Here is a 20,439-nt window from a genome sequence, read left to right on the forward strand (position 1 = left end):
AAAAGTTGACAGAGGCCTAATTTAACTTGCACATGTTGAGCATTACACAGTTTTAGGCTTCAAAGAGAAGGTTCAAGCACTTTTACTAGGGATATTATTGGCTACCAGAACACTGCAAATCTAGGTCATGAGGGTCTGAAAATCCATTTCCACAAACTTGTCTCTGTTTAGTGAGCCTACCAGGCTACATATTGCTTTCAGGACCTGAATTACTGTAATCGTTATGAATTATTTTCTGGATCTTGAATCAGCAGTGCATGACTTAAAAACTAGTATCAAGAATTTCTGGATTATATTCCTTCTTCTTTAGGCAACAGACAGTAGTCATACTTCAATTCACATCTGACACATTTTGCCTTTGATACATGTGGAAAAAGTCATGCTTTATTTATTGCCAGAAGCTGTTGCATGTTTATATGTAGCTGTCTCATCTGAGGATATTTTCACCATTGCTATGCGTTGGTTTCTAAGAATGTACCATCCTTCAAACAGCCTAGCTTGTCAGGATTATTTGTAGCTGAAAGAACTTTTTTTTTTTTTTTAAATATCCTTTAGTCATATTAGAGTATGACCTTTACTATGCTAGTCTGAAGTGAAGTTGTATAGATATTTAATTCCTCCGAGTTAGAAAGTGATGTTTCATGCTGACCTTGGACATGCTTTCTATTTTAACGCTAAGTTGTTCTAAGTGAAAGTGACTTCTTAATTACATAATAGCAATTATATAATGCCTTTCACCTTCAAGGGGCTATACAAATATTAACTAACCTAACACACTATAGCAATTCAAAGATAAAATGAGAAATGGAGTATGGCACAGAAAAAAATCTGTACAGCACAAACAAGTAAAGAAAATTATGATATATATCATATATATGATCATATTGGGTCAAATCTTCAAACTAACCTCTAAACATGGTTTGTTCTCTCCCTCCCCCTCACTCCCTCTTTGCCATTTATGCATGAAATTGTGCACAGATCTGGTAATTTCATACCTATTTATGCACTGTACATGTGCACTGAGAATCACATTTTCTGGGGGCAGGAGAGGAATTAAGAACCAAACTGCATGCAAGACCAAAAAAGCCATATGCATACAAGGCTTAAGTCTTTAGGGGCCTGCAGTCCTTTCACACACACTACCATATATACAACTGAGACATTTGATGTTAATTTTTGTAACTCTCTTTTTGTACCAGGATTAGTAGTAAAATATTGGAATTTTGCCCATGCACTGAATCTTTTAAATTTGTGGCTGGACAATTCATTTCCTCCTGGAATAAAATACATGTTTACTAATATAACTGAGATCCTTGGCGTTACTTTCAAAATATGTGGCAGGATGACAGGACTGGGCCAAAAAGAGTTCATTTAAATCAGTGTACAGTCCTGAATGATCTTGTTTTACTTTGATTATTGGATACCTTCCTGAAAACTGGGTTGCTATATCACCTAATTCAAAAGGAACTTTGTCCCTCAAAAAGTAATAGCAAAAAAATGTTTTAAGTACATTAGAAGCAGGAAGACTGCTAAACAACCAGTGGGGCCACTGAATGATCAAGATGCTAAAGGACCACTCAAGGACGATAGGCTGTTCCAGAGAAACTAAATGAATTCTTTGTATCGGTCTTCACGGCTGAGGATGTGAGGGAGATTCCCAACCCTGAGCCATTCTTTTTAGGTGACAAATCTGAGGAACTGTCCCAGATTGAGGTATCATTAGAGGAGGTTTTGGAACAAATTGATAAACTAAACAGTAATAAGTCACCAGGATGAGATGGCATTTACCCAAGAGTTCTGAAGGAACTCAAATGTGAAATGGCAGAACTACTAACTGTCATCTGTAACCTATCATTTAAATCATCTTCTGTACCAAATGACTGGAAGATAGCTAATGTGACGCCAATTTTTAAAAAGGGCTCCAGAAGTGATCCTGGCAATTACAGGCCAGTAAACCTGACTTCAGTACCGGGAAAACTGGTTGAAACCATAGTAAAGAACAAACTTGTCAGACACATAGATGAATATAATTTGTTGGGGAAGAGTCAACATGTTTTTTGTAAAGGGAAATCATGCCTCACAAGTCTCCTAGAATTCTTTGAGGGGGGTCAACAAGCATGTGGACAAGGAGGATCCAGTGGATATACAGTATTTAGATTTTCAGAAATAATAAAATGATGGGGTCTAAATTAGCTGTTACCACTCAAGAAAGAGATCTTGGAGTCATTGGGGTTAGTTCTCCAAAACCATCCATTCAATGTGCAGCGGCAGTCAAAAAAACTAACAATATTGGGAATCATTAAGAAGGGGATAGATAAGATAGAAAATATCATATTGCCTCTATATAAATCCATGGTACCCCCACATCTTGAATACTGCATCCAGATGTGGTTGCCCCATCTCAAAAAAGATATATGGGAATTGGAAAAGGTACAGAAAAAGGGCAACAAAAATGATGAGGGGTATGGAATGGCTTCCGTATGAGAAGTTAATAAGACTGGGACTTTTCAACTTGGAAAAGACATGAGTAAGGGGGGATACGATTGAAGTCTATAAAATCATGACTGATGTGGAGAAAGTAAATAAGGAAGTGTTAATTACTCCTTCTCATAATACAAGAACTAGGGGTCACCAAATGAAATTAATAGGAAGCAGGTTTAAAACGAACAAATTGACTGCATTTTGTGAAGAAATACTTCCATCTGTGGAACTCCTTACCAGACGATGTTCTGAAGGCCAAGACTATAACAGGGATCAAAAAAGAACTAGATAAGTTCATGGAGGATAGGTCCATCAATGGCTATTAGCGAGGATGGACAGGGATGGTGTCCTTAGCCTCTGTTTACCAGAATGGGTGACGGGATGGATCACTTGATTACTTGTTCTGTTCATTCCCTCTGGGGCACCTGGTATTGGCCACTGTGGGAAGACAGGACACTTGGCTAGATGGACCTTTGGTCTGACGCAGTATGGCCATTGTCATGTTCTTAAAATAAATTCAGAAAGTCTTTAATTGTATGACTTAGGTGTGCAAAATGTTTCCTTTTTTAAAAGACCTTATTTTTAAACTTGATAATGCACGAGGCTGAGATGACATACAGCCAAGCAACTCCAATGCAAAGCATACAAGCCTTTCAACATAAAAATTAGACGTGATCCGGACTAATTTTACTCCAAATATATTTTGCTGAACCTTTTCAGATGCTGAATTCAGGGGATTAGGGAGTGTTGTAAAAATATTAAATATAAATGTCATTAACTTTGGAACTATATATCTCCCTTATAAACAGAAGAATAAATGGAGTGTGTGAAGGGGAGGAAGGGACAGAGGTTTATATGTAGGAAACAAATACCTTAGAGAAGAACATGCAGTTTTTTTCTCCACATCACACTGCTCTGAGTGCTGATACTGCATAGGAGATAGCTTCTGTTTAGGTTTGCTTGGCAGAGGGATGTTGGGACCAATGGGTGGTAAGTAGACCTGGGAGAGTACACTGGCAACTCTCCAGCCCACATACTGGCAGGAGGTTAAGGTCCTGGGAGATGATGGAGCATTTGCACTTGAACTAATAAAAGGATTTGCTGGACCATTTGCCTCAGCCTGTTGAATGAAAAGAAAAACAAAATTAAACCTACCATAATAAACTACTAGAAACAAAGTAATGGCAGAAATGATCTGGGATATAATCTATCTACAGAGAGAATTATAAATAAGGCATGTAGTGTTTTTCTGTTTTCCATGGCTCACTTTGATTCAGTGCTTCTCCTTTGCGTCAGTATATGGGGTGAGGTAAGGGAAATAAGAGGTATACTATAGATTATTTGCTTACATTTATAGAACAAAATGATGAAAATAAGAATATCTGCATTTTTTTCCTCTTTGGAAACATTAATAGGCACTTCTCAGTTTTAATAAGCTAATACATTTTATACCAGTTTAAATCTCACCTTTCTATATCTTTTTTCTTCTTCTTCTTCTTCTTCTTTTTTTTTTTTTTGCTATTAGAAACCTTTTTTACAGAGCCTTGTGAAGGCATTTTCAATAACTCTCCAACCTTACAAACAGGCATTCTGTAAACTTTTAGGGACATGGTTTGAAATATGGCCTCAAACTGCATGTACAGTTTTGCATGCCCACCCCTGAGAGCATGAAAACAGGCAGTTTTGTGCACACAAAGTAAAACAGAATTTGAGTACATGACATACACATGTAAAATGTTCATTTCTAATTATTGCTAATTTAGTTTTATATATGCAGATAGAGACACATGAAAAATATGTGCGCTCAGTTTCAGAAACTTTGAACTTTGTCCCTCCCATTTAAATGGGACATTGTATGACAATATACTGCTGTGCTGATATATATCACTGTTTTGATTGAATGTCTGAAACTATCCCTCAATCCAGAAAGATATTAGCTATACAAGAGGTAAATTAGAAACTCTGAACAGAAACAGGGTGGGTAAGGTAATATCTTTTATTGGCCCAGCTTGTTTCTCTTGCCAACAGAAATTGGTCCAATAAAAGATATTACCTCACTCTCCTTGTCTCTCTAATGTTCTGGGACTGACATAGCTACAAAAATACTGCATACAAATTTGACACAGTTTTTGGGAGGGGAATGACAATTTTTTTTTCTTCTTAGTTTTTTATATTTTAATAGTAAAAACCAAAACCCACTAGTATCATGTTTCTGTTCCTGGTATCTTGTTTTGGTGAGGTCCTTGACTGTTTTTAATTACTTTTCTTCTCTGAGGATGTTTTAACTTAGAGATGCCCATAAGGCATATTTTTCTTCATCAGAATCTTATGGTTATAACCATTGAAGCTGTTAGCTTCAAAATGTCACACAATGTTATAATCAGTCACTTTTTTATGTTCATAATATAATTGCTCGTTCTTGAAAGTAAATAGGATGTTGCATCCTGTCTATTCTGTTTTAAAATACCAATGACAAACTATTTACTGAATGTTATGTGCAGCCCTTTACCAGTCAGACTTCATTTTATATGCCTCTCAAGCCTTTTAATGGTAAACAGATTGACATTGATACAAAAAAAGCTTTCTTCATTCCATCATACATCTTATCATTACTGAAGTCTGATTTTTGGGTAACATTTATTAATGTCGTTATGTAGGTACATTTAAACAATTAAGAGTTAGTAACTGTACAACTTGTTACTTCATTTTACTTCAGTTCCTAAACCTTTAAATTTTTTTATAGCAGCTTCTGCTAGTGACACAGCCATAACTATGTAGTGACAGCATTTCCATTATAAATCCTGGTTTTGTTTTTATTTTCCCCAAGCATTTATAACTGCGTTGTAAATATTCATTCTATGCACAGACTCAGCATACAATTTCCCATCAAATTTGCCTGTGTACAAATGTAATTAAAATTGTTTTGGCTGTTCTTTAACACAGAAATGGGAAAAATACTATAGCACTTCATTTTTTTTGACACTTTATGAACCCTTGTCTCTCCTCAGTAGAAGAACTGTGAACATGGAACAACTACACAGGAGCTTGCTTTCCCCAGTGAATAGAGAATGTGTTCACTGTCAGTCACACCTTTTATTTCTTTTGGGTATATGGAAAAAATTAAGGAAGTCTCTGGATTCAACCCTGTGGCAAACAGAGGCACTGTAGATTATCCCCCATGTTCACAGAGGAACTAATATGCAACTTCTTGCTTTACGGTCAACATATTACATTAGTCTCTCTGACAGTGACTCACCCTTTCCCTGAAGATGATTTCTACGTGACAAGATAAGTGGTAATCTGCTGTTTTTAAAACCAAAACAAATATTTTTGTTCACCTTGGTAGTTTTTCCAAGTCCTTCATGGACCCCTTACCAAACTCTGTCTCCCTTCTGAAAGGCCCAGTATAGTTACAACAACCCTCTTCTGGCATAGGAAACCTAGGCTACGACTTCACTACAGGAGGGGGTCGATTTAAGATACGCAAATTCAGCTATGCGAATAGCGTAGCTGAATTCGACGTATCGCAGCCGACTTACCCCGCTGTAAGGACGGTGGCAAAATCGACCTCCGCAGCTTCCCGTCGACGGCTCTTACTCCCACCTTCGCTGGTGGAGTAAGAGCGTCGATTCGGGGATCGATTGTCGCGTCCCAACGGGACGCGATAAATCAATCCCTGAGAGGTCGATTTCTACCCGCCGATTCAGGCGGGTAGTGTAGACCTAGCCCTAGACTTAACTCCCCTTAGAACCCATCAATGCTGGACTTTGTAATGACCAAAGGGAGTTGCTAGAGAGTGATGTAAGCTAGTTCAGAAACTGTCTGTGGCCATAACCCTCAGCTCCAAGCCAGTTCCTTTGTGCCATTCCTGTGGTGTGAAGGGACTAGAAAGCACCTGGATCTTCTCCCACTGTTAGGGTGTCCACAGTGGCATAGACACTTTCTGTGCCATCCTCCCAGCAGCCCCCAACAAAGAGGAACCAGGGTGGTTATTGGGTTGGAGGGGGGAATGGGGCATAAGTAGAATACAGCTGTTCTCCATCAAGGTGGATGGGCCTTTGTAGCTACTGAAAGTTGTGGTTAGTCTAGAGCAGCTGTGGGGCTTTCCTGATCTATGCCAAGGATCAAATTGTCCCCAGGTGGCAAGAGGAGTGAGGAGGGAACCCACAAATGCCCTGCCCAAAGTTGCACCCAGTAGGTATTAGGCACAGCTAAAGCTGGAGGCCTCTGACTTTAGGAGGAAACGTTAAATGACTGACATCTGTTTCAGTAAACAGCAATTTCTATCGTTGAACTACAGCACAAAACGTGGGTGTAAGTCAATGAATCCATGAGGCTGGCTCTCTGTCTGGAAAGTTATTTATCTTTTGTTCTTTCTGTACCCATTACTATAATATAATTCAGTAGCATAAAATATATAAAAGACCAACTCTTATAAAAGAGAACTACACAAAATATTAATGGGTCATAAATGGCAAGAATGAAGTCAGTTGTATATATGAGGAGTCAGAGAGAAAGTGGAGGAAAAAACCTTCAATATTTCAGTTTTTCTAGCAGATGGTAGAAAGTACTTAGAAATGATGACTCTTCCTAGATGTTCCAGCATATGCTGTGGAATTGCCCATACAGTAAAGCCTTGCTCATTGCAAATCTCCCAGGAACTATCACAATCAAAGTACATCAATTAACATTTGCTTATTATGCTAGTGTGTGTATGTGGCAATTTTCTATTTTCCTCTCAGACATTAGGGTCACAATTTAATCTGGATTATTGATTTGCCAGATGAAGGTCTCAGAGTTTAGAGCTCTGTTTCTGCTTCTCTGTAAATATCTGCATTTATTATTTTTGGACTGTGAGTAACAATGCACATGTTTGAGTCTTGTTAGCAAACGCATGTCCATAGCATGATACCAATTTCACTGGCATGAAACTGGGATCTTATGAGAGGTTGGAGGCATCTGGTGTGACAGGATCCCTGGGGTGCAGCCTGGAACTGTGAGACAGCTGTACCCTTAACTCTCCAGCCTGGGCTGTCTCTCACAAAGCCTCCAGGCACTATCACTCAGCACAACTGCATGTGAAGCCCCACACCCAGCTAGATTGCATGAATGCTCCCAGAGCCACTCATGAATCACACTGAGAAAGGCACCAGCCAAATCCCCCCACCTCCCAGCACTGTACCTCAGGAATATACTGTCGTGCACTGCTCAAGACTAGCAGTGCAAATTTAATTGGTTCACCACTTCATCAATGGAAAGTGGACATAGGACTAGCCTTTGTAAACCTGAGCAGATTTACCAGACACTTCAGCCAAACTCACTGGTAAAGATAAACAGTAAAACAAGTTTATTGATTACAAAAGTTGGATTTTAAGCGATTATAAGTGATAGTCAAAAAGTCAGAGTGGTTACCAAAAGAAAAGAAAATTATAAGCACACAGTCTAGATTCTGAACCCTATTAGACTGGGCAACTTCTAGATCAGAGGTGGGCAAACTACGGCCCGTGGGCCACCTCCAGCCTGCGGGAACCTCCTGCCCAGCCCCTGAGCTCCTGCCCCGGGAGGCTAGCCCCCAACCCCTCCCCTGCTGTTCCCCCTCCCCCGCAGTCTCAGCTCGCTCCGCTGCTGGTGCAATGCTCTGGGCGGTGGGGCTGTGAGCTCCTGGGGCAGCACAGCTGCAGAGCCCAGCCTGATCCAGTGCTCTGTGCTGTGCGGTGGTGTAGCTGGCTCCAGCCGGGCGGCGGAGCTATAGCGCTGCCAGCCACCGGTGCTCCAGGTAGGGGGGGCAGGGAGCAGGGGGGATTGGATAGAGGGCAGGGGATTTTGGGGTGGTGGTTGGGGGCAGGGGTGTGGATAGGGGTCAGGGCGGTCAGAGGACAGGGAACAGGGGGGTTGAATGGGGGCAGGGGTCCTGGGGGGGCAGTCAGGAAGGAGAGGTGGGGTTGGATGGGGCAGCGGAGAGAAGGCAGGGGTTCTGGGGGCAGTCAGGGGACAGGGAATGGAGGGTTGGATGGGGCAGGAATCCCGGGGGCACCGTCGGGGGGGAGAAGCAGGGGAGGTCAGATAGGGGGTGGGGCCAGGCCACACCTGGCTGTTTGGGGAGGCGCAGCCTCTGCTAACCGGCCCTCCATACAATTTTGGAAACCCAATGCGGTCCTCAGGCCAAAACGTTTGCCCGCCCCTGTTCTAGATTAAGCAGTTTTCTCACCCCACTGGATATTGCAGTTCATAGTACACAGGTGTGACACTACACCCCATAGTAGGAAGAGAGCCTGAGACATAAGCCCTTGTATTAGAGGCCTGGTATGAGGCAGGACCTGCTCACAGAATTTGGCAAGAACAGGACTGATATTGCAGAAATACACATTCCTAAGAAGTGCTAGTCAGAGTGCTCACGCAAACACACCCTGATATCAAGTGGTACCAGAACATCCCAATATCAAGGATGGTACAAAAACATTTCCCAAGGATAACTGGAACACACTGACCCCCTCCTAAAAGATACGGTCAGGATGACAGTATGTAACAGAGATGTTTTGATTGAACCAACATGTACAAGATGATGAGGGATAACTAGCGATGTCAGGGGCAGCACTAATTTGTTTGTATCGGGGTATAAAGCTGTATCTCAGAGGGAGTATCTTTGGCCAGCCTAGGGAGCGGTGGAAAGTCCCACCACTGACTAAGCTGCATCCATTGTCACGAGCATACATGTCTTAGTATCCTCGTAGAGTCTGCCAGGTGCTATTACCATGCTTCATCGACAATAAACCAGGCTACGTGTCTTCACTGAAAACCGAGTCTGTGGATTTATTGGGCAGTTTAATTGAGGTCTGCTATCTCCGCTATCTGTGCAGAGCTGGGACAGCACATTGAATGAACACACACACAGCCAACATCTGACCACAGCCCCAATATTCTTCATAGAGATATTATGATATGATTATGGCCTATCTATGATGTATTTTATACAAGATAGGTCATGTGAGGTATCATTGAAAAGGTTATGATTTACTGAATATGATTATCCTATTTGTATGCATGTATCATTTTTGTATCTGAAGTTAGGAATATTGTCTATGCATCTATTACAAATGTGTTTACACCTGGGGAATGCCCACTAGACAGAATGCAATCAGTCTAGATGGCTCGCTGGGAAGGGCCACTGGAGAGAACAATAGGCCTTAGAAGATGCTAATCACCCACCAGAAGCCTTCCTGCGGATGGTGCAAACAGCCTCTGAGTTATGGCTGCAGGGACATGTGACCAAGTCACCTGGTACTGGACTCCATGATAATACTAGTGTTTTTCCACTGACTAGGGGTGGGGATCAAACTGGGAGACAAAGGATTCCCGCCATATGCAAAAACTATTTAAAGCAGAGGAGTGACATCATCATGTTTTGTTCTTCATTGACTCCCCACCCAAGAAAGAGGACTGCTGGAAACACCTGAGAACAAAAAGACTGGACTGGGGAGAAGGGCCAAGCCCAGGCTAAAGGGTGTCTGGGTTGTCTGTGAAAGATATATCTGGAATTTTAAGCTGAAAGCAAATGCAGCTTGCCTTCAAGACTCTTTGCAGTCTGCCTAAAGCAACATTTAGGGTGAGAATTTGCTACTTATAACCAGTTTCTTTAGTATATTGAGCTTAGATTGCGTATTTGTTTTATTTGCTAGGTAATCTGCTTTGATCTGTTTGCTATCCCTTATAATCACTTGAAATCTATCTTTGTAGTTAATAAACTTGCATTTGTTTTGTCTAAAACCAGTGTGTCTGGAAATCATAACTAGGGGCAAAAAGCTGTGTATATTCCTCTCCACATTGAGGGAGAGGGTGAATTTCTTGAGCTTATGCTGTACAGTTCTCTGTGCAGTGCAAGATGGTATAATTTGGGGTTTACACTCCAGAATGGGGATGCACTTGAGTAACTGGGCCGTTCCTTAGCTGAGCCTTCCCATGCAGAGCTGATCTCAGCATCTGTGTGTATAGTTGCAGCTGGGTGTGTCCCTACGTGTATGTATACTGGTAAATTGCAGTCTGAAGCCTGGGGAAGGGCTTGACAGGCTGTATAATAGTACAGTGTTAAGGGAACCCAGGCTGATGGGTCAGGTGGGCTCAGTGGTACCCCAGTTCCAGGTGGCACCCCAAAGGGGGGAAGAACCTGTCACAACAGGTTTCACCCTTGAAACCTGGGCCAGTCTCCTCTGTTAGAGTCTTCAGTCTTCTGAGTGTCCTTGTTACTTGTAGCAAAGGAGTGGGGTAGGAGAAAAAGCAAAGTATGAGGCCACGGTGTTCTGTTTTATACCCTTAGTCCATGTACTTGGAGAACGCAAGTCCAGGCATGTCTGGTAGGCATTGCTGAGTCCCCAGGCAAGGTTGAGCAATGCCCCTGGTGTGGTCTTATGCAGTTGAGTCATTGAATTGTAGCTCCCTTGCTGGACAGTGGCTGTTGATGGTTGTTTGATACCTGCCCAGGCGTTGGTTACTTTCTTTGCTGTTGTCTTTGTGGAGCTATTATCTGGTTGATTCCCCAACTTACAGCATGTTTTACTGACAACCATACAACACAATCTCATAACTTCCCATGCCCTGATTATATACATATTTAGATAAAACAGTGACTTTCAGCAGATCATAACCTTCCCCCTGATACCTTACATGGCATGCTTTATATGTGAGGTCATAATTAGATATAAATGAGGAATATGGGGGTTACAGGACATTCCCCCGAGGTATAGAGTGTCACACTGGTGTGCCCAGATCTGAAACCAAATGTGCACCCTACGGGGATGTGAATTTTCAAAAAGTGCTAAATCAGCCACTTCCACTAGTAATAACAGGCAACTCAGACACTAGTGGGTTGCACCTGCCAGAAGGGGATAGTAGGAGTGTGCCATGGAAACTTATCCACCAGATAATTTTCAAAGGGGGTCTCTGCATCCCAAAGGGCTAGTGCAGCCCCAGCAGTGTGCACCCGAAACCGCACCTCGGAGTGACTACAACAGGTGACTGCTTCACACCAGCTGCCTTACTGTGATCAGCCATGTTAGTCACAGTGTGTGTGTGCACCCACTGCAAGCCAGTGGGTAGCAGTTTATTTGTTTGGCATTAGCATTAGCAATGCTACAGGCTAAGAGGGGGAAAATTTCAGGAGCTGCTTATTGAACTATTTAAGCATTTTACTGACCACAGCCTGGTGCTATGCCTACTTGTGAGAGTCAGGGTAGGGTGGTGTTTATGTGGCCATCGTTTATTAGTACTGTAGTGTCTAGGAAGTGGATCTCTTGTGTGGACTGGTCCAGGCTGAGGTTGATGGTGGGGTGGAAATTGTTGAAATCGTGATGGAATTCCTCAAGAGCTTCTTTTCCATGGGTCTAGATGATGAAGCTGTCATCAATGTAGCGCAAGTAGAGTAGGGGCGTTAGGGGACGAGAGCTGAGGAACTGTTGTTCTAAGTCAGACATAAAAATGTTGGCATACTGTGGGGCCATGTGGGTACCCATAGCAGTGCCGCTGATTTGAAGGTACACATTGTCCCCAAATGTGAAATAGTTGTGGGTGAGGACAAAGTTACAAAGTTCAGCCACCAGGTTTGCCGTGGCATTATCGGGGATACTGTTCCTGACGGCTTGTAGTCCATCTTTGTGTGGAATGTTGGTGTAGAGGGCTTCTACATCCTATACCGGAAACCTACTGACAGCTATACTTACCTACATGCCTCCAGCTTTCATCTAGACCACACCACTCGATCCATTTTCTACAACTCTACGATACAATCGCATTTGCTCCAACCCCTCAGACAGAGACAAACACCTACAAGATCTCTATCAAGCATTCTTACAACTACAATACCCACCTGCTGAAGTGAAAAAACAAATTGACAGAGCCAGAAGAGTACCCAGAAGTCACCTACTACAGGACAGGCCCAACAAAGAAAGTAACAGAACGCCAATAGCCATCACCTTCAGCCCCCAACTAAAACCTCTCCAACGCATCATCAAGGATCTATAACCTATCCTGAAGGACGATCCATCACTCTCACAGATCTTGGGAGACAGGCCAGTCCTTGCTTACAGACAGCCCCCAAACCTGAAGCAAATACTCACCAGCAACCACACACCACACAACAAAAACACTAACCCAGGAACCTATCCTTGCAACAAAGCCCGTTGCCAACTCTGTCCACATACCTATTCAGGGGATACCATCATAGGACCTAATCACATCAGCCACACTATCAGAGGCTCGTTCACCTGCACATCTACCAATGTGATATATGCCATCATGTGCCAGCAATGCCCCTCTGCCATGTACATTGGCCAAACCGGACAGTCTCTACGCAAAAGAATAAATGAACACAAATCAGACGTCAAGAATTATAATATTCAAAAACCAGTTGAAGAACACTTCAACCTCCCTGGTCACTCGATTACAGACCTAAAAGTCGCAATATTACAACAAAAAAACTTCAAAAACAGACTCCAATGAGAGACTGCTGAATTGGAATTAATTTGCAAAATGGACACCATTAAATTAGGCTTGAATAAAGACTGGGAGTGGATGGGCCATTACACAAAGTAAAACTATTTCCCCAGGCTTATTCCCCACCCCTTTACAGTTCCTCATATCTCCTTGTCAATTGCTGGAAATGGGCCATTTTCATTACCACTACAAACAGTTCTTTTTCTCTCCTGCTGATAAAAGCTCACCTTAACTGATCACTCTCCTTATAGTGTGTATAGTAACACCCATTGTTTCATGTTCTCTGTGTGTGTGTGTGTGTGTGTGTGTATATATATCTTCCTACTGTATTTTCCACTACATGCATCCGATGAAGTAGGCTGTAGCCCACGAAAGCTTATGCCCAAATAAATTTGTTAGTCTCTAAGGTGCCACAAGTACTCCTGTTCTTTTTGCGGATACAGACTAACACGGCTGCTACTCTGAAACCTTTCTATGGTGAGTCCCTCAACTGGAGTGAGGACTACTGCCCAGGGTGCGTGATTATGCTGTTGTCATGCAAAGCTCTCCACAGGCATTGCTGCCTTTTGCATCCACTATACCACAGCCCCTGCACTAAATAATGTGAATGAGTTCTGCCTGGCATAACTACACTTTCTCTGCACTCCAGAGCATCTGTGTAGAAGGTGCTGTGTGCATCTAATTGTTCTGAGAGTTTGGATAGCATCCCAGGGTCACTGTTCCCTATGCCACTATTTTGAGAGACTACTCATGTGAATAAGTACTCACCAGCGTGAGTAAGGGTTGCACAAACCTAGCCCCAAGAAAGGAAGGGTAGATGACAACCCTTGAAAAGAGCACCATTGTTGTTCTCTTAAGAATTGATAGGAATAAACCATCAGAGAGAGGTTTTTTCCTCCCACAGTTCTCTAGTAGCCTGGGGCACTATAGTACTACTCAGTCTACTCTTTAGGCTGCTGTTTCTGATAGAAAGAAATCAGAAAGGGGGGAAATGGTATAAAATGGAACACCAGAGTTATTTGAAAAGTCTTCTGCCACATTAATCAAAGTAACACTGAAATGTTACATTATCATAGCTTAATATCTGCAAAATCAAAGTACTTGGGGTATCATAATTTCAGTGCCTGTCTCTTCTAGCTCTTAAAATTATATAGAGCAGGTTTCAGCCTTTTGAACATGGTTGTGGTGGAGAGACCATTGAAAAGTTGTTTTATGCTGAGATGTCTGGTAAAGATGTATACTTCAGCAAGCTGAGAGGCAAGGATCCATTAAGCTATTGAGAACACCCATGCTGAGTGGAAGTTCAGGACCACTCAAGAAGTGCACTAAGTTAAGTAGTTGTGTGTTCAGTTTTCACCTTCCATGAACTTGTGAAATTGCTTTTGCCTCTGCAGCCAACTTCATTACTTTGCCAGCTTGAACAGGGTACTGTTTCAAGCAAAGAAAACACTCTCACCATTGTACCTAAAGGCAGCTACTGTGTATGTAGGCATTTGGGCCCAGATCGCCCCTCCTGAATTCTATGAGCATCCCTCCACAAAGATCCTCCCACTGTAACAAATTATCCTATGGTTGGGGGAGGTGAGGTTGCAGCATTTGCTCCTTCATGGAAAAGGCTGTGGGCCCCACTCCCACACCTGGGTATATTCAGGTGATCAGGGCCATTCACAAAAAGACACTGCGTCTCTGCACCATCTCTGGACCCAGTAGTCCATTTGGCTTCCTGGCACGATTTCTCCCTTTGAATCATGCTGCCAGGGAGCCCCTTGGGGCTGCATTTGTGAGGGGGCACAGGGAGAATAGTTATCAATGGTTCACAATCAAGCTGGAAGGGCATCTCAAGTGGGATCCCTCAGGGTTCTGTCCTGGGTCCGGTTCTATTCAATATATTCATAACTGATTTGGATAATAGCAGAGAGAGTAAACTTATAAATCATGCAGATGATACTGAGCTGGGAGGGGTCGCAAGCACTTTGGAGGACAGGGTTAGAATTCAAAATGATCTTGACAAACTGGAGAAATGTTCTGAATTAAACAGGATGAAATTCAATAAGGACAAATGCAAAGTACTACACTTAAGAAGGAATAATCAACTGCACGAATACAACTGGGAAATGACTGCCTGGGAAGAAGTACTGCAGCAAAGGATCCTGGGGTTATAGTGGATCACAAGCTATGGATCAATAATATAATACTGTTGAAAAAAGAACAAACATCATTCTGGGATGCATTAGCAGGAGTGTTGTAAGCAAGACATGAGAAGTAATTCTTCTGCTCTGCTCAAGACTGATAAGGCCTCAACTAAGGCACCACACTTTGCGAAAGATGTGGACAAATTGGAGAAAGTCCAGAGGAGAGCAACAAAAATTAAACATCTAGAAAACATGACCTATGAGGGAAGATAGAAAAAATTGAATTTGTTTTCTCTGCAGAAGACTAAGGTGTAGGAGAATAGAGGGTAGATGCTGATAACAGTCTTCAATTATGGAAAAGGTATGAGGGCGATAAATTGTTCTCCTTTTCCACTGAGGACAGGACAAGACTTAATGGGCTTAAATTGCAGCAAGGGAGATTTAGGTTAGACATTAGGAAAAACTTCCTAACTGTAAAGGCAGTTAAGCACTGGAACAAATTACCTAGGGAGGTTGTGGCATTTCCATCACTGGAGGTTTTTAAGAACAGACTAGACAAAAGCCTGTCTAGATAATACGCAGTCCTGCCTCAGTGCAGGGGACTGGACTAGATGACCTATTGAGGTCCTTTCCAGTCCTACACTTCTGTGATTCTATGTGCATTCTCTCTACCTCCAGCACATCTATTCAAACCCAGTCTTCACCCTTACCCCTGTGCATACACTGCACCATGCCGAGAGACTTCTGTGGGGTCTAAAAGGAAAAAGGAGATGGTGACACATGAACCTAAGGCTATGACTACACTGCACCAATGCAGCTGCGCTGCTGTAAGCTCTCTAGCGTAGCCTCTCTAAGCCCTCTAAGCAGAGAGCTCTCCCATTGACCTTAATCCACTCTCAACAAATGGCAGTAGCTATGTCAGCGCTGCCCACACCGGCGCTACGGGCGGAGTAACGTCTGTCACTTGGGGGGTGGCTTATTCACACCCGAGTGACAGGTTATACTGACAAGTGGTAGTGTAGACATATCCTAAGCCTTAACTTAGTGGAGTTTTGAAAACACTTTTTGGAAACCTATTAATATTTTAATGTGGCAAAAGAGAAGCAACTGAAAACATTAAAAAAAAATCAGTGAAATCGACACATGTAATATGCATAATATAGTAATGGAACAAACGACACAATGCTAACAAGTGAAATAAAGCATCCAAGAAATTCTGATACTGAGCTTTGAATACAGGGCTATATTCAGGATCACTAATACTATATCAACAGAGTCTGATGAAATTCTTTGTGAGCTGTTGAGTCCCATTTATTGTTGACATAAGTGCCAGAATTTACATATCTAGTTAATCTTACATATGTGATAGGGCCACTCCCCCAAAGCATTTGTGACTAGTTTTCTGGTGTGTATTAATCAGAAAAATGGTTAATTGAAGCCATCTAGAAACAGACAAAATGCAGTATGCGTAGGCTTGGAAGGATTAGATTATCAGTAAATGTCAATAAACTTCAATTTTGCTATCTACACACAAACCAACAAAATTCCATTGATTACTGAAATTCACAGATAGGCAAGGTAATAAAAATCTGCTTGAGAACTGTAGAGTTTGATTTAAGGATATTAACTTTGTATATTTTTATATGTAAGGTTGACAATTTGTGTTTTGAATGGATATAAAGCTTTAACTTTTTGAGTCTGTCTCTACTGTCATTAAGCAATTGTCTGACCTTCTGTTGCCTGACCCCACAATTTTGTCCAACTGTGAAATTAATATTATTTTTTATTTTTATCAATTTATCTGTTGAAATTATAAAAAAATAAAAACTGAATTCTGCCAAGTCAAAATATGAGGCCTGGCATACAGACCCCAGTGGTGGTTAGGCGTGCAGCATGATGTCTTAGTCTTTGTCTATAGATATTACAAAAGCTCTCCTATAGGGACACCAAAGTGCAGTCATCACCCTAACAGTAAACATGCAATTCAGAAGGCATGTTACAAATTCATTCTACACAAGACAATTTTTTTCAGGGAGAAACTGGATGGTCTTGTTGTTCTCTTTCCTAGTGTATCTATTCTCTTAAGACAATAGTCTGGTATGTCTCCTTTCTACTAATTCAGTGCAGTATTAACTTCTGAGTGTTACCAGTAACCTGCTATACTTTTCTGCGATACAGCAGGACCCTATACCTACTCAGCAGCATTCTACTAAACTGCTTCTTTTAAATAATAACAATGCCTAGCTCTTATATAGCACTTTTCATCAGTAGATCTCAAAGCGCTTTACAAATGAGGTCAGTAGAATTGTCATTATTTTATAGATAGGGAAACTGAGGCAGAGAGAAGTGACATCACCCATCAGGCCAGTGGTAGAGCTGGGAAGAGAACCTGGTTCTCTGGAGTCCTAGTCTGGTGCGCTGTCTAAAAGGACTATGGAATGTATGGCTCAAAATGCATGAAATTCACAGTACATGAGCTCTCTCCTGCCTTCCTTTCCAAAGAGAACCCCGTTAGCTTGGGGAACTTCACAATGCCATGGTGCACTCTGAGGCATTAACCCTACTATACTGTTTAAATTGTCAGAAACTATCAGCAAAACCACTGTATTCTGCTGCCCTGTGTGTGTGTGTGTGGGGGGGTCAGTTGGTCAACCTCACACCCAGCAGAAGACTCCTGAGTGGATCTGGGAGAGCAGACTGGGCAGATCACTTCCTAAGGGACTGGAAGCTGGAGGATGAGTCAGGCTTCTTCCTTCTCCCTGCATTATTACTTATTTTGCCAGCAGCGAACAAGGCACTTTACAGAGAGTAAGAAAACAAGGTCCCTTTGCCTCCGCCCCCGCAAAAGGGTTTACAATCTACATAATCCAAAGGTATGTCTACACTACTAAATTAGGTCGATTTTATAGAAGTTGATTTTTTAGAATTCAGTTTTATACAGTCTATTGTGTATGTCCACACTAAGCACATTAAGTTGGCGGAGTGCGTCCTCACTACCACGGCTAGCATCGACTTACAGAGCGGTGCACTGTGGGTAGCTATCCCACAGTTCACACAGTCTCCGCTGCCCATTGGACTTCTGGGTTAAGCTCCCAATGCCCGATGGGGCAAAAACTTTGTCGCGGGTGGTTTTGGGTACATGTCGTCAGGCCCCCCCCCCCCCCCGTGAAAGCAATGGCAGACAATCGTTTCATGCTTTTTTTCCGGTCAGCTCGCTCAGCTCGCTGCCGGTCTGGGGCTCCGTCCGCCAGCTCCTGCCAGCCGGGGTCCCGCTCAGCCCCACTCAGCTGGCAGACCTCAGGGAGGTCAATCAGGGGTGCCTGGACAGACATGGCTATCCTCCTCTTAGAGCACTGAATGGGAGTGACTCCAGGTCATTCTCTTCTTTAAGTTTCGTCTCATGGAGATTCAGTCCTGCCTGGAATATCATGCGAGCTGGAGGCTTCTGCCTCAGGCTGCTCTCCCACCAGCCAGCTGGCATTACTGCGCGGTCACACCTACCCCAGCCTGCCCCTTGCTCCCATGGCTCATGAAGCCTGGACGGTAGTAAGGAGCAGTTCAACTTGTGGAATGACAAATCCAGAACAAAGGATTGCACTCTATGGGCCACATTAAGATTATTTCAGAGATCTAGATAGCATTTAGTCCCTATAAAAGGCTTCATGAAAATTTTCCCCTGCCCCTAACAAAAATGTTAGTTTATCAGAGCAGCTGAAAGGGTAAGGAACCCGGGACTATAACTGAGAGAGAGCTTCCATATTAGTTAACTCAAAATTGATATAATTCAAAGTAAAATTTCACAGCGCGGTCTTTCTAAGACTAAAAATGGAGGAGGGGAGTCAGGAAAAGGAACAGTGACCTGTTTCCACCCAGGTATGTTTCACATGTTACGTGAATGTGATAACCACTGCACTATGGGGCTTTTGTGTGTTAGGTGAATGTGATAACCACTACACTATGGGGCTTCTCTTTTTTCAGCGCTAATCCCCTCATCGGGGAGGAGTACAGAAATCGATTTTAAGAGCCCTTTAAGTCAACAAAAATGGCTTCATTGTGTGGATGTGTGCAGGGTTAAATTGATCTAACACTGCTAAATTCGACCTAAACTCGTAGTGTAGACCAGGGCCAAGACTCTGAGACTGTGTGTGTGTGTATTTCGGGGAGATGGCAGGCTCCTGAGAGGAGATGTAAGAAACAGGAAAGCCCTGGGTTGGAATTGAGGGGAGGTGGGAGGGGAGGAGTCCTTATCAAATGGTTTAGAAATCCAAAGTATGTTTGGAATTAATTTGGGGATTGAAGGAAAGTTCAGGGAGTTCTTATTTTAAATCAAGAGATATGCCCTTTGGTAATAGGAAGTTGTGAACTGATTACTTCTCCTTTCCCCTCTTGTGATCCTCTGATCCTCTGTGGTTTTAATGCCTGTGACTGATCTATTTAGAGGAGCTTGTGGCTGCCTTCCTGTTAGCACTGGTGGTGGTAGACAATTTTGCAGTTCTCATGATGTAGGCTTGTATGGCAAATGCGCATCTACCACAATCTGAAAAGCAATTCCACTGTATCCTGGAAGCAACTCAAGTACTTTGAAAGCAGCTACTGCAATCTGCTTAAAGATGTGGAGATCATAAGGCCAGGAAAACACATTCTTAATGGGCTACAAACAGATACTTTGTTTTAGCAAGTTAAATTTTTCATTATTTTGCAATAACCTTAAAGCACACACGTAAATTCATTTCACTGCAACAGTACAATCTATATCTATTTCTACCTGTATATGTATTACTTGGGGAAATTGTTTCCATTTTCAAAGTTTCTAACTGAAATTCTATTGTGATTCCTGGCAAGGCTGGAAAATATTATTCCTAGAGAAACTATTTTCTTCCTATAAGGACAAAAATTTAGTGTAGGCACAAACATTACCCATTGATTTCAATAGAAGTCGCACCTGTTCACACCATATCTGAATTTAATTAATAAAGATTGTATTATTCCTCTTTAGGCAAAGGTTGTCATGTGCCACACCGCTAAGCATGGTCCACAGGAGATCTTCTGTATACATACAGGTAGGCCATTCAAACTAACTAGATTATCAATTATCTTGTAATGTGGTTCACTGGAACTGAAGTAGAGAAGGAGGCAAAATGTACCTTTTTGATCTCTATTTGTGCTGAGGTGCTAGTTAGCTTCAGGAACATTCTATAGCCTTGATCCCAGGGTGAGTGCTGTGTGTAGGTGTACCTGTAGCAGCTGAATGGAAGTGCTCTGTTGTTTTTGCTGAGAGGATCTCAGAACACTGGTGGAAACATGTGGGATAATTATCCTTATTCCTGCTGGTAAAAGGTACATT

General features: G+C 42.4%; 1 protein-coding gene across 1 annotated transcript in view; it reads right to left on the minus strand.

Moving 5' to 3' along the window:
* TMEM232 (transmembrane protein 232) overlaps positions 1 to 20,439 on the minus strand; it is a 119,342-nt gene that overhangs the window by 28,862 nt on the left and 70,041 nt on the right. Inside the window, exon 11 of the mRNA XM_026649212.1 lies at positions 3,354 to 3,601. Within this exon, the coding sequence (XP_026504997.1) occupies positions 3,354 to 3,601 (248 nt within the window). The remainder of the gene's footprint in view (positions 1 to 3,353; positions 3,602 to 20,439) is intronic.

Source organism: Terrapene carolina, unplaced genomic scaffold (assembly GCF_002925995.2).
Source record: "Terrapene carolina triunguis isolate 2854851 unplaced genomic scaffold, T_m_triunguis-2.0 Scaffold69, whole genome shotgun sequence".
NCBI lineage: Eukaryota > Metazoa > Chordata > Testudines > Emydidae > Terrapene > Terrapene triunguis.